Here is a 14,183-nt window from a genome sequence, read left to right as displayed (position 1 = left end):
ATGCTTGTTTTTATGGCTAAGTAATATGCCATTGTGTGTGTGTGTGTGTGTGTGTGTGTGTATGTATGTATGATTTTATATATATATATATATATATATATATATATATATATAATCACAGCTTCTTTATCCATTCATCTGTTGGTGGACACTTAGATTGCTTCCATATCTTGGCTATTGTGAATAATGCTGCTATAAACATTGGGGTGCATATATCTTTTCCAATTAGTGTTTTTTCATTTTCTTTCGATATATAACCAGGAGTGGAGTTGCTGAATAATATGATAGTTCTATTTTTATTTTTTAGGAAACTCCATACTGTTTTCCACAGGGGCTGTACCAATGTACATTCCCACCAACAGTGTACTAGGGCTCTCTTTTCTCCACATCCTGGCCAACATTTATTATTTGTTGTCTTTTTGCTGATAGCCATTCTGACAGGTGTGAGGTAATAACCCAGTGTGGTTTTGATTTGCAGTTCCCTGATTATTAGTGATGTTGAGCATCTTTGCATGTGCCTGTTGGCCACCTGTATCTCTTCTTTGGAAAAATGTCTATTCAGGCAATCTGCCCATTTTTAATCAGGTTGGTTTTTTGATATTGAGTTGTATGAGCTTTTTACATGTTTTAGATATTGCCCCTTATCAGACATACCAATGTAAATATTTTCTCCAAATTCGGTAGGTTGTTGATGCTTTCTAAGCTTCTAAGTTTAATCAGGTCTCATTTGTTTGTTTATTTTTGCTTTTGTTTTTCTTGCCTAAGGAGACATCCATAAAAAATATTGCTAAGACTTATGTCAAAGAGTGTACTGCCTATGTTTTCCTCTAAGAGTTTTATGGTTTCTGGTCTTACATTTAGATCTTTAATCCAAATTGAGGGTTTATTTTTGTATATGGCATGAGAAAATGTTCCAATTTCATTCTTTTACATGTAGCTGTCCAGTTTTCCTGGCACCAGCTATTGAAGAGACTGTCTTTTTCCCATTGTATGTTTTTTCCACCTTTGTCATAGATTAATTTACCGCAGTGCATGGATTTATTTTTGGGCTTTCTATTCTGTTCCATTGATCTATGTGTCTGTGCTTGTGCCAGTACCATACTGTTTTGATTACTGTAGCTTTTTTTTTTTTTTTTTTTTGTGGTACGCGGGCCTCTCACTGTTGTGGCCTCTCCCGCTGCGGAGCACAGGCTCCGGACGCACAGGCTCAGCGGCCATGGCTCACGGGCCTAGCCGCTCCGCGGCATGTGGGATCTTCCCGGACCGGGGCATGAACCCATGTCCCCTGCATCGGCAGGCGGACTCTCAACCACTGCACCACCAGGGAAGCCCTACTGTAGCTTCAAAGTATAATCTGAAGTCAGGGGGCATGATTCCTCCAGTTTTGTTCTTCTTTCTCAAGATTGATTTGGCTATTTTAGGGTCTTTTGTGGTTCCCTATAAATTTTAGGATTGTTTGTTCTTGTTCTGTGAAAAACGTCATGGGTATTTTGATAGGGATTGCATTACATCTGTAGATTGTTTTGGGTAGTATGGCCATTTTAACAGTATTACTTTTTCTAATTGTAATTCATTAACATGGCTGTCTTTCCATTTATTTGTATCATCTTCACTTTCCTTCATCAATGTCTTATATTTCTCAGAGTACAGGTCTTTCACCTCCTTGGTTAAGTTTATTCCTAGGTATTTTATTCTTTTTGATATGATATTGAATGGGTTTTTTTGCTTTCTCTTTTTGATAGCTCATTATTAGTGTATAGAGAAGCAATGGATTTCTGTATATTAATTTTGTATCCTGCAACTTTCCTAAATTCATTTATTAGTTCTAAATTTTTTTGGTAGAGACTTTAGGGTTTTCTATATATAGCATCATGTCACCTGCAAATAGTTACAGTTTTATTTCTTCCCTTCCAACTTGGATGCCATTTATTCCTTTTTCTTGTCTGATTGCTGTGGCTAGGACTTCCAATACTATATTAAATAGAAATGGTGAGAGTGGGCATCATTCCTGATTTTAGAGGAAAAGCTTTCAGCTTTCACCGTTGAGTATGATGCTAGCTTTGATTTTGTCATAAATGGACTTTGCTATGTTGAGATATGTTCCCTCTATACCAAATTTGTTGAGGTTTTTTATCATTAGGGATGTTGAATTTTGCCAAATGCTTTTTCTGTGTCAATTGATATGATCATGTGATTTTTATCCTTTGCTTTGTTAATGTGGTGTATCAGATTGATTGACTTGTGAATATTAAACCATCCTTGCACCCTTGGAATAATCCCACTTCATCATGGTGTATGATTCGTTTTATATATTGTTGAATTCAGCTTGCTAATATATTGTTGAGGATTTATATATATTAATCATGGATATTGGCCTATAGTTTTCTTTATTTTTGGTAGTGTCTTTGTCTGGTTGTGGTATCAGGGTAATGGTGAACTCATAGAATGAATTTGATAGTATTCTGTCCTCTCCAGTTTTTTTGAATAGTTTGAGAAGGATAGGTATTAGCTCTTCTTTATATGTTTGGTATATTTCCCCTTGAAGCTGTCTGGTCCTGGACTTTTGTTTCTTAGGAGTTTTTTTCATTACTGATTCAATTTCAATACTAGTAATCAGTCTGTTCAGATTATCTGCTTTTTCCTGGTTAAGTTTTGGAAGATTGTATGTTTCTAGGAATCTATCCATTCCTTCTAGTATGTCCAATTTGTTGGCATGTAATTGTTTGTAGTATTTTCTCATGAATACTACATGAATACATTGCTTGTAGTATTTGTATCTCTGTGATATTGGTTGTAATTTCTCCTCTTTCATTTCTTATTTTATTTGGGCCCTCTCTTTTTTCTTGATGAGCCTGGCTAAAGGCTTATCAATTTTGTTTATCTTTCCAAAGAACCAACTCTTGGTTTCATTAATCTTTTCTATTATTTTGGTCTCTATTTTATTTATTTCCTCTCTGATCCTTATTATTTCCTTCCTTCCCCTGACTTTGGGCTTTGTTTTTTCTCTTTTTTCTAATTTCTTTAGGTGGTAGTTTAAGTTGTTTGAGATTTTTCTTGTTTCTTAAGGTATGCCCATATCACTATAAATTTCCCTCTTAAACTGCTTTTACTGCATCCCATAGACTTGGAAAGTTGTATTTTTGTTTTCATTTGTCTCAAGCTATTTTCTAATTTCCTCTTTGATGTCTTTGTTGACTCATTGGATTTTTAGTAGCATATTGTTTAGTCTTCACTTGTTTGTGTTTTTTCCATTTTTCATCCTGTGATTGATTTCTAGCTTCATGCAATTATAGTTGGAAAATGTGCTTGATATAATTTCTATCCTATTACATTTGTTGAGACTTGCTTTGTGATCTAGCATGTGAGGTATCCCAGAGAAAGTTCCATGTGCACTTGAAAAGAATATGTATTCTGCTGTTTTTTGTTTGTTTGTTTGTTTTATTCTGCCGTTTTTTGATGGAATGCCCTTTGGATATCTTTTAAGTCCAACTGGTCTAATGTGTCATTTAAGGCCATAGTTTTCTTATTGACTTTCTGTCTGGATGATCTGTCCATTGATGTAAGTGGGGTGTTAAAGTGTCCTCTTATTATTGTATTAATTTCTCCCTTTATGTCTGTTAGTACTTGTTTTATATTTAAGTGCTCTTATATTAGGTGCATATTTGTTTATGAGTGTTATATCCTCTTTTTGTATCGATGCCTTTATCATTACATGATGCCCTTCTTTGTCTTTTGTTATAGACTTTGTTTTAAAGTCTATTTTGCCTGACATGAGTATTGCTACTCCAGCTTCCTGTTTTCATTTGCTTGGAGTATATTTTTCCATCCCTGCACTTTCATTCTGTGTCTTTATCTCTGAAATAAGTCTCTTATAGCAGCATATAGATGGGTCTTGTTTTTTATACAAACAACCCATCCTGTTTCTTTTGATTGGAGCATTTAGTTCATTGACATTTAAAGTGATTATTGATAGGTATGTACTTATTAACATTTTGTTAGTTGTTTTCTAGTTGTTTTGGTAGTTCTCCTCTGTTCTTTTCTTCTTTTAGTCTCTTCCCTTGTGGTTTGATGATTTTCTTTAGTGGTATGCTTGTATTCCTTTCTCTCTAGTTTTTATGTATCTATTGGAGGTTTTTGATTTGTGGTTACCATAGAGTTCATATATGTTGACCTATTATAGCTTACCTACTCGTTTTAATCTTGTTATTTCAGTTCAAACACATTCTAAAAGCTCTACATTTTTACCCTTCCCCACTATGTTTTGTGTTTTCAATATCATGTTTTACATCTTTGTGTCTATCCTTTAACTGTTTATTGTAGTTATAGTTGATTTTACAATTTGTCTTTTAATCTTTGTACTAACTTATTTAAGTGGTTGATCCACAGCCTTACCATATATTTGCCTTTACATGTGGGATTTTTCCTTTCCTATAATGTCTTATTTTTGTTGTAGTCTTTCTTTTTCAGTTAAAGAAGACCCTTAAACACTTTGTAAGGTCAGTTTAGTTTTGATTAACTCTTTTAGATCTTGCTTGTCTGAGAAGCTCTTTATCTTTCCTTTAATTCTGAATGATAACCTTGCTGGGTAGAGTATCCTAGATTGTAGGTTTTTCCATTTCAGCACATTAAACATATTATTCCACTCCCTTTTGGCCTGCAAAATTTCTGCAGAAAAATCAGCTGATAGCCTTAAGGGGGTTCCCTTGTATGTGACCCTTTGTTTTTCTCTTGCTGCCTTTAAAATTATCTGTTTAACTTTTGGCATTTTAATTATGACATGTCTTGGTGTGGGTCTTTTTGGTTTCATCTTGTTTGGGACTCTCTTTGCTTCCTGTACCTGGACATCTATTTCTTTCTTTAGGTTCAGGAAGTTTTCAACTGTAATTTCATCAAATACATTTTCTACCCCCTTTTGTCTCTCTCTTCTCCTTCTTGGTGTATGTTTGACATTGTCATAGAGGTCCCTTAAACTATCCTTATTTTTTTTAATGTGTTTTTCTTTTTGCTGTTCTGATAAGATTGTTTCCATTATTCTATCTTCCATATCACTTGTGTGTTCTGTATCATTAAGCTGCTGTTAATTCCTTCTAGTGTAATTTTTATTTCAGTTATTGTATTCTTCAGCTCTGACTGGCTCTTTTTTTACATTTTCTAGTTCTTTTTAAGAATTCTTGCTGTGTTCATTTATTCTTTTCCCAAGTTCAGTTAGCATTCTTATTACTATTGCTCTGAACTCTTTATCAGGTAAATTACTTATCTTTGTTTCATTAGGGTGGTTTTTTTCTTGTCCTTTTGTTTGAAACATATTCCTTTGTCTTCTCATCTTGTTTTTAACTTTCTCTTTCTTTATGAAATTAGGTGAAGCAGTTACCTATCTCAGTCTTGAAGTCATTTCCTTGTGTGGGAGCATCCCTATGTAGTCTGCATGTGCCCAGTGGCTTTGGTAGGAGAGCTGGATATGAAGTGAGCATGGGCCACATCTTACCCTGGGTTCTGCTGGCAACCACCACCTTGGTGGGAAGTAGGGATGGATTTGAAGGGCTAGAGCCAGAGCCAAGTGTGATCAGGATTTTTCCTATGCTTAATGGCTATTACCACCCCATTGGAGGCAGGTTTGGGGCCCAAGGTGCTGGAGCAGGACCCCTGAAGCAGTTGTATTTCTCCTGGGTGTGATGGTAGTCTTTGCCTTGGTTGGGTTATGGCTGGGGCCTGAGGGACTGCACTTCTATGCTGGTTTCACTTTTTCCTCTGTGTATATGCCTTAGTTAGAGGCTGGGTTGGGGCCTCAGTGCCTGGTGCTACACTATTAAGCTGGTTTTTCTCCTACAGGCTTTGGTGGTCTGCACCCTGGAACTAGTTTTGCTCCTCCCAAATGTAGGCAGGGACACATACACTGGAAAGGTTGCTTCTGCCCTGGTCAGAGGCAGGTCTGGAGTTCAAGTCAACTCTGTTCCCTCTATGTGTGCACACTCTTATTGGCAATGGCAGCCTTTGCCTTAGTTTAAAAGTAAAAGGATGGGAAAGGATATAACATTATTTACAATTATGAGAAAGCAAAGGCGTTATAGAAATCTAGGGCAAAGTAGACTTCAGAACAAGCCATAGTATAGGGAAAAGTATACTTCAGAACAAGCCATACTACTAGGGATAAATAAGGACACTTCATGATAATAAAAAAATCAATTTTCCAAGAAGACACAACAGAGCTTCAAAATAATGAAGGAAAAACTAATGGAATTGAAAGAAGAAATAGACAAATTCACAATGATACTTGTGAATTTATTTTAACTCTCCTTTCTCAGTAATTAATACAAAAAGTAGACAGAAAATCAGTAAGGCTATAGAAGACTTGAATAACATAACCACAAACTTTATCTAGTAGACATTTATAGAATACTCCATTCAACAACAGCTGAATACACATGGAACAGTCTGAAGCTAGAACTATGATTATCCATTAAGCAAATTGATCACAATGGAACTAAATTATAAATCAATATTTGAAAGTATATGGAAAATCCCAAAATAGTTAAATGTCAAACAACACACTTTCAAATAACCCCAGAGGTCAAAGAAGAAACCACAAAGGAAATAGTAAATTATTTTTTAACTGAATGAAAATGAAAACATCAACATTTGTGGGGTACAGCTAAATTAATACTTAAAGGGAAATTAAATGCTTATATTAGAAAAGAAGAAAGGTCTAAAATCCATCTTAAGAAGTCAGAAAAAATCAACGCAGACTGAAAATAAATATAAAGAAACAATAATGAAAAGTTGAAGTCAACAAAATAAGAAACAATAAAGAAAATGAATTAAACCAAAAACTTTTTTTTAAAATCAGTAAAGTTAATAAATCTCCATTAGATTGATTAAGAGAAAAAGAGAAAAGACAAATTATCAGTATCAGGAATAAAAGAGTGTATCACTACAGATCCTTCACAGACTTAAAAGCTAATAAGAGAATGTTATAAATGATTTTATGCCAATGAATTTGACAATTTAGTTGAAGTGGACAAATTCTTTGAAAGACACAAATTACAAGAAAATACAGGAAACCACAGTAGTCCCATATCAACTAAATAAATTGAATTTGTAACCATAAATCAGAAGGAAACCCAAGGTCCAGGTGGTTTTCCTGGTGTATTTGATCAAGCTGAAACAAAAGGATAGTAATTCTACAAACATTTGTTTTCAGAAATCTTTATACAGATCTTGTTTTATGACACTAAATATAGTTTTAGTCGTACAAATTCTATACCTGTTTTGGTTAAATTTATTACTAGTTATTTTATGATTTTGTTGTAATGTGAATGGATTTTCTCCTATTTTCAGTTCAAATTGATTATTAATAGGATAGTGAAAGACTATTTTTTGTGTATTTATTTTTTGTGTTGCCAACTTAATCTCTCTTATTAATTCTCATTCTTCCCCCCAACCCTCAGCCTATTGAGTCCAAGAATATAATCATATCATGTGCATACAAAATAAGTAATTTGGTATTTTATAATTATTCTAAGTATTTCATCTTCATGTCTATTACATTAGTTATAACTTTCAAAACAATATTAGGAAATAGTGGAGAAAACAGGCATCTCTGCCCAATATCTGGTTTTAATAGAAATTATTTTAGTATTTCACCATTTATCTTGTTGTTTACAGTTTATTCAAGAAAGTAAAATATGCCATATATACTGAAAAGTACACGCAACATATATGTACAATTTAACAAATAATTGTAAAGCAAAGATCTATGTGACCACTGTATAAGAAAAAATTTTAAAGGTTAAGAGATAGTACATTACCAGCACTGGGACTGTACACAACTCTGCTACAAGAACCCTGTTCCTTCTCCTCTTAGTGATAACACAGGTTGCCCTAACATTCTTACTGACTTCCTTACTTTTTAAATAGTTTTATCATTTATATGTGCAACCCTAAATAATATAGTCCTGTTTGCCTTTATTTGAACTTTATATGAATGGAATAATGTTTTATGTATCATTTTGTTCAATATTATATCTAAGATTGATCCATGCTACCTCATGTGAAAAGGTTTATTCATTTTCTTTGGTTGTATTCACTTCACAGTATGGATATATCAAAATTTATCTTTTAATTTCTATTGTATGTGTCCATGAGTTACTTCCTATATTTGGTTATTACAAACATGGCTACCATGAACATTTTTGTACATTTATTTTGGTACAGTGTGTATGAGTTTCTCTAGGATAAATCCCTAATAGTACAATTTTGGGCCGAATTAACTTTACTACATAATGGGTAACTAAACCTTTCCCAAATGAGAGTTAACATTGTTCTACATTAATGCTCCAACCAAAAGACATAGACTGGCTGAATGGATACAAAAACAAGACACATATATTTGCTGTCTACAAGAGACCCACTTCAGACCTAGGGACACATACAGACTGAAAGTGAGGGGATGGAAAAAGATATTCCATGCAAATGGTAATCAAAAGAAAGCTGGAGTAGCAATTCTCATATTAGACAAAATAGACTTTAAAATAAAGACTATTACAAGAGGCAAAGAAGGACACTACATAATGATCAAGGGATCAATCCAAGAAGAAGATATAACAATCATAAACAAATATGCACCTAATATAAGTGCTGTTTTCTACAGCCACTGTACCAATTTACATTCCCACCAATAGAGTAGATGGTTCCAATTTCTCCAGATCCTTGACAACACTTTTTATCTTTTGTTTGTTTTTGTAGTAGTCATTCTAATACGTTTGAGGTGATATCTCACTGTTTTTGATTTGCATTTCCCTGATGATTACTGATATTTAGCACTTTTTCATATACTTGTTGACCATTTGTATGTTTTCTGTGGAAAATGTCTATTCAGTTCTGTTGCCCATTTTTTTTATGTGGTTATTTACTTTTTCTGATAATCTCTTTATTTATATTGGCCAGTTAAGGTTTTCTATTTCTTCTTTTGTTTTTCTGGAAGACTTTATCTTGCCTTTATTTCTAAGGAACAGTTTTACTGGGTACAGTATTCTTGGTTGTTAATTTTTTTCTTTCAGCACTTTGAATATATCATCTCAATCTTTCCTGGATTGAGAGGTTTCTGCTGAGAAATCCACTGATAGCCTTATGGGGTTCCCTTATATGTGATGAGTTGCTTTTCTCTTGCTGCTTTGAAAATTCTTTCTTTATCTTTGAAAATGTGATTATAATGTATCAGTATAGACTTCTTGGTTTCTTCTATTTGACATCCTTTGGCATCCTGAATATGGATGCCCATTTCTCCCTCCACATCTGGGAAGTTTTCAGCCATTATTTCCTTAAATAAGCTTTCTGCCCCTTTCTCTATCTCTTCTCTTTCAGGACTCCTAAAATGTGTACATTGGTTCAGTTGATGGAGTTCCCTGAGCCCTTTAGGCTTTCTTCACCTTTTTCATTCTTTTTCCTTTTTGATCCTCTGGCTGTATAATTTAAATGCTCTGTCTTTGAGTTCACTGATTCCTTCTTCTGTTTTCTTTCTAAGTCTGCTGTTGAATTTTTCACTGCAGTCATTGCACTCTTCACCTCCAGTATTTTTATTTTATTAGTTTCTTTTACAGGGTACGGCAGATTCTATTTTCTAAAGATGATGCAATATCTCCTTTGACATTCTCACTGATTAGTGGGTCTGCTCTTGACCTCAAATCTGAGTGGGCTTAGACTCACTTGTAATCAGAGTGAAGTAGAAGTGATGCTGGATGACTTCCTAAGTAAGGCCAGAAAAGTCCATGCTACTTTTACCTTCTTCTCTTGAACTCTCATACTCAGAGCCCAGGAATGCCATGCATAAGTCTGACTATCCAAAGGGTACCATGCAGTGATGAAGCCAAACCACTCTGATGGGCATTCTCTGTCATCAAGTCCTCCCAGCCTATGTGTCAGATTCTGTGACTGAAGGAGCATATAGGTAATCTCAGCTCCCAGCTGTTGAGTCACCCCAAGCCTTTGACTCCTCCTAGCTGAAGCCCAGATGGGGTGAAGCACATAAAAGTCATCCTTACTGTGCCCTTTCCAATTTCTGACCCACAGAATCCCTCTTTCTGCTGTGTTGTTTCTGGGACTTGTTCCTGAATTAAAGGAGAGATAGATGCTAGTGAGATTAGGAGGTGGAAGAGAAGGTAAATAATAGAACTTTAGTTCTCTCTGGCTCAGTAGGTGTTTGTTTATGGTCAGCAAAGTACCTGCATACTGGAATTAAATGCAGACAGTGTGGGTAGGGGATGCCAAATTTTCCCTGGGTTTTGACATCATCTGTCATGTTTCAGAGGGAAGGGCTCATGAAAAGTAGTTTAAAAGTATGTTTTCAGTCCATCATCAATGAAACAGTTGGTTGAAATTCCACCTGGATTTTAGCAACTGTTCCTCTCTCATTTTAAATCCATAGTGTCGTTGCCAGTTTTTCTCCTTTTCTGTATCTTTATGGTCATTTTTTAAATGGTGAGGTTTTTTTTTTAATTGAGATATTGACATATAACATTGTGTTCGTTTTAGGTGTACAACATAATGGTTGATATATGTATATACTGCAAAATGATCACCGCAATAAGTTTAGCTAGCATCCATCACCACACATAGTTAACGTTTTTTTTTCTCTTGTGATGAGAACTTTTAAGGTTACTCTCTTAGCAACTTTCAAGTATACAATAGAGTATTAACATATTCGTCATGCTGTACATTACATCCCCAGGACTTATTTATTTTATAACTGGAAGTTTGTACCTTTTGACACCATTACCCATTTTCTCCAACCCCCATCCCCCATTTCTGGCAACCACCAATCTGCTCTCATCTCCAGTATTCCTGAGTAGTCCTTTTTATTGTTTCTATCTCTTTATTGATGTTTTTCATTTTGTTCATATATCATTTTCCTGAATTCGCTTAATTGACTGAGTTCTACTGTAATTCACTGAGCTTCCTTTAGAAGATTGTTTTGAATTTTGTCAGCAAATTCATAGGTCTCTATTTCTTTAGGGTCAGTTACTAGAGATTTATTTTTCTTCTTTGACTATGTTATATTTTCCTGAAAGATCGTCGAATCCCTTGTAGCTTTGTGCTGATGTCTGCATTTTTTGAAGACACAAACACTCTAAATTGCTCCAGATGACCAGCCCTTTTTTTTTTTTTTTTTTAATGGAGGCTGTAATCTCTTATTCCCTCTGGTGTCTAACTTTGCTGGTTCTGTCAACACTTGATGTGAGGCTACACAGAAGCTGGTGCCGTGGGTAGAACCCTGAAAGGTAAAGACATTGGAGGCATGCCCTACTCCTCTGCCTCCCTTCTGAGGGAGAAGCCTCAGTTCTGCACATTTTCCCAATCTTGAAGATCCTTGCTAGCTGTAGGAAGCCACCCTTTGCTTTTCCTTTGTTCTTAGCTGCCCCAGGTATCTGGACTGTGCTAGTTCCTTCAGCACTTGGTGTGAGGTGAGACAGGACCTGGACCCTTGGGGAGTGAGTGCACTGAAAGGCTGGGAGGCTGAGCGCACACTCTATTCTCTTTCCCCCACCATGGGAGAAGTCATTGGCTGAGGAGATCTCTCTTGGCCCTGGGCTGTGCAGTTTGCAGGGAGGGGCTAATGCAGTTAAAGTGAAATTGCTCTTCTTACCCATTTCAACGTGGCTGTTCTTGGTTTTTGTGCTTATCTGGGGTGCTGAAACTTCTTATTTGGAATCTGGAATTCTCATAAAGGTATTTTGGTTCGTGTATAATTTTTACATCACTGTTTCTATGGGGGAACAACGATTGAGTATTCCTATTTCTTCATTTTGCTGATCTCACTCGCAGTTTAGTCTTTAAGGAACAGATTATTTCGTGATACTGTGGTGGAATATGTGTAGCCAGGGTAGCTACAATGACTAGTGGGACAGTGTGCATCTTCATTTAGGGGAAGGTGTAAGAACTTCTTCACTTATAATAACAGTGGTGTTTTAAAACCTGTATGATCATGTTATAACTCTTAATATTGATACATATAACTAGATTGATTTATGAAAGGTTTAGCTAAAATAAAGCACGGTCAACAATGTATACACATATCTGTGTGCCCATTTTATCATTGTATTTCTTGATATTTCTTTATGTTTGTTAAGATAAATATAAAAATAATGCTCTCTTGATGTTTTAATTTGCTTTAATTTACTTCTGCTTTTTTTTGTTTACAGAATGTTTATACATCAAATACAAATGCTGCATTTTATAATGTATGCCTTCAGGCAAGAGGCTGTAGCAGAATGAAAAATCAATTTTTAGCATAACAATATGTTCAATCTTCTTATATATATATTTTTTTATTTTTATTGTGGTTAAAAAACACAAAACATAAATTTTACCCTCTTAACAAATTTTAACTGTACAGTATTGTTAACTATATGCATATTGCTGTGTAGAAGATCTTCAGAACTATTTTTATTTTCCTGACTGAAACTCTATACACAATGAGTAGCAACTTCCCAGTTCCCCCTTTCCCCTAGTCCCTGGCAACCACCATTCTGCTTTCTGCTTCTGTGAGTTTGCTTTAGATATCTCATATAAGTAGAGCTACACAGTATTTCTCCTACGACTGGCTTATCTCACTTAACACAATGGCCTCAAGGTTAATCTATGCTGTCACACATTGTAGAATTGCCTTCTTGTTTTAAAGCTGAATAATACTCCATTGTATGTATATATCACATTTTCTTTATCCATTCACCTGTTCATGGACATTTAATATGTTCATTCTTTGTGTTCACTATTCTTTGACTATTTGCAGGCACACATGCCATTTGATGCCTATGGTGCCACCAGGTCAGGTGAATGGAGGGTGCTGAACTGTCTTATCCTGGAGCATTGTCTGTGTGTAGTTTACTTGTCCTGTGCCCTTCTACTAATGGGTTCCTTTGTGTAACTCCACAGGTAAAAGTCCTGGGCTCAGAATCTTAGTTCTTGTCAGAGTCTTTGTTCTGGTTCAGCCTCCTCAACTGTAGTGAAGTCATTCTTTCTGGATTAGTTTCCAAAGGCTATGGTAGGAGCTAATGTCTGTGAACCTTTCCCCTAAAACCCAGGATGGGCCAAATACTTCTCTGATTATATTGCTTATCTTTTGGAAGTTACTTAACTTTGAATAAGAAATAAATACAGTTGAATTTAATTAAAAATCAAGTTATACATGAGCTCTAAGCTTACGAAGTTCTCAGCCCTTGTAGATTGGTTCTCTTATAGAACAAACATCATGTTGACGTTTCTTACCCTGAGATACATATTTGCTGCCTCAGCATCCTCTGCAGAGCTGCCTTTACCTCCTGGTTCTTGAAGCTGTAAATGAGAGGGTTTAATAAGGAAGTGATCACACCATACCGTATAGAGATAACTCACTACGGGACTGGTCCTGAAGAGGGGCTGATGTACCTGAATAGAGCCATCCCATAGAACAAGAGCACCACGGTGAGATGGGAGTAGCAGGTGGAGAGTAGCACCTTGGCTTTTAGAGGAAGAGATACTTAGAATGGCAAGAATAATTTTTGAGTAAGAGAAGAGAATCAGGGGAAGTGTCACAAGTCCTAGAAATGCAAAAAAACCTAGCCAGCAGGATGGTGTTAGGTGTGGTATCACTGCAGGACAGAGGGAAGTGTGAAGGCAGTTCACAACTGAAATGGGAGATGATATTGGGACCATAGAACTGTAAGTTCTGAACACAAAGATTATTCACTAGTGAGTTCAGAAACCCCATCACCCATGCTGTACCAACCATTGCAGTGCAGAGAGGTCTATTCATGACCACGGTGTAGAGCAGAGGGTGACACATGGCAGCATAGCGGTCATAGGCCGTAGCAGAGAGCAAGCAGCTCTCAGTGACTCCAGAAATCATGAAAAAGAAACTGGGTAATGCAGCCCCACACCGAAATGGTTTTCTTCTGAGATAGGAAATTCTGCAGCATCTTGGGCACAGTGACTAAAGAGTAGCATATGTCTAGGAAAGATAAATGTCCAAGGAAGAAGTACATGGGCATGTGGAGGTGAGAATCAGCCCTGATCAACAGGATCATCATCAGGTTCCCTATCAGGGTCAGGAGGTAAATCCCCAGGAAGAGAACAAAGAGCATGGTCTGGATATCCGGGTCACTAGACAATCCAAGCAGCACAAATTCATCAATAATGCTAAGATTTGTCAT

At 35.9% G+C, this 14,183-nt stretch overlaps 1 protein-coding gene across 1 annotated transcript in view; it reads right to left on the bottom strand.

The window, feature by feature from the left end:
• The window catches only part of LOC116761187 (olfactory receptor 8S1-like), a 22,928-nt gene extending 8,745 nt beyond the window's left edge, over positions 1-14,183 (bottom strand). Inside the window, 3 exon segments of the mRNA XM_032646951.1 lie at positions 13,261-13,381; positions 13,657-13,883; positions 13,885-14,183. Of these exon segments, the coding sequence (XP_032502842.1) occupies positions 13,261-13,381; positions 13,657-13,883; positions 13,885-14,183 (647 nt within the window).

This window comes from Phocoena sinus, chromosome 10, assembly GCF_008692025.1.
Source record: "Phocoena sinus isolate mPhoSin1 chromosome 10, mPhoSin1.pri, whole genome shotgun sequence".
Taxonomy (NCBI): Eukaryota; Metazoa; Chordata; class Mammalia; order Artiodactyla; family Phocoenidae; genus Phocoena; species Phocoena sinus.
This window is presented reverse-complemented; position numbering and strand designations above follow the sequence as displayed.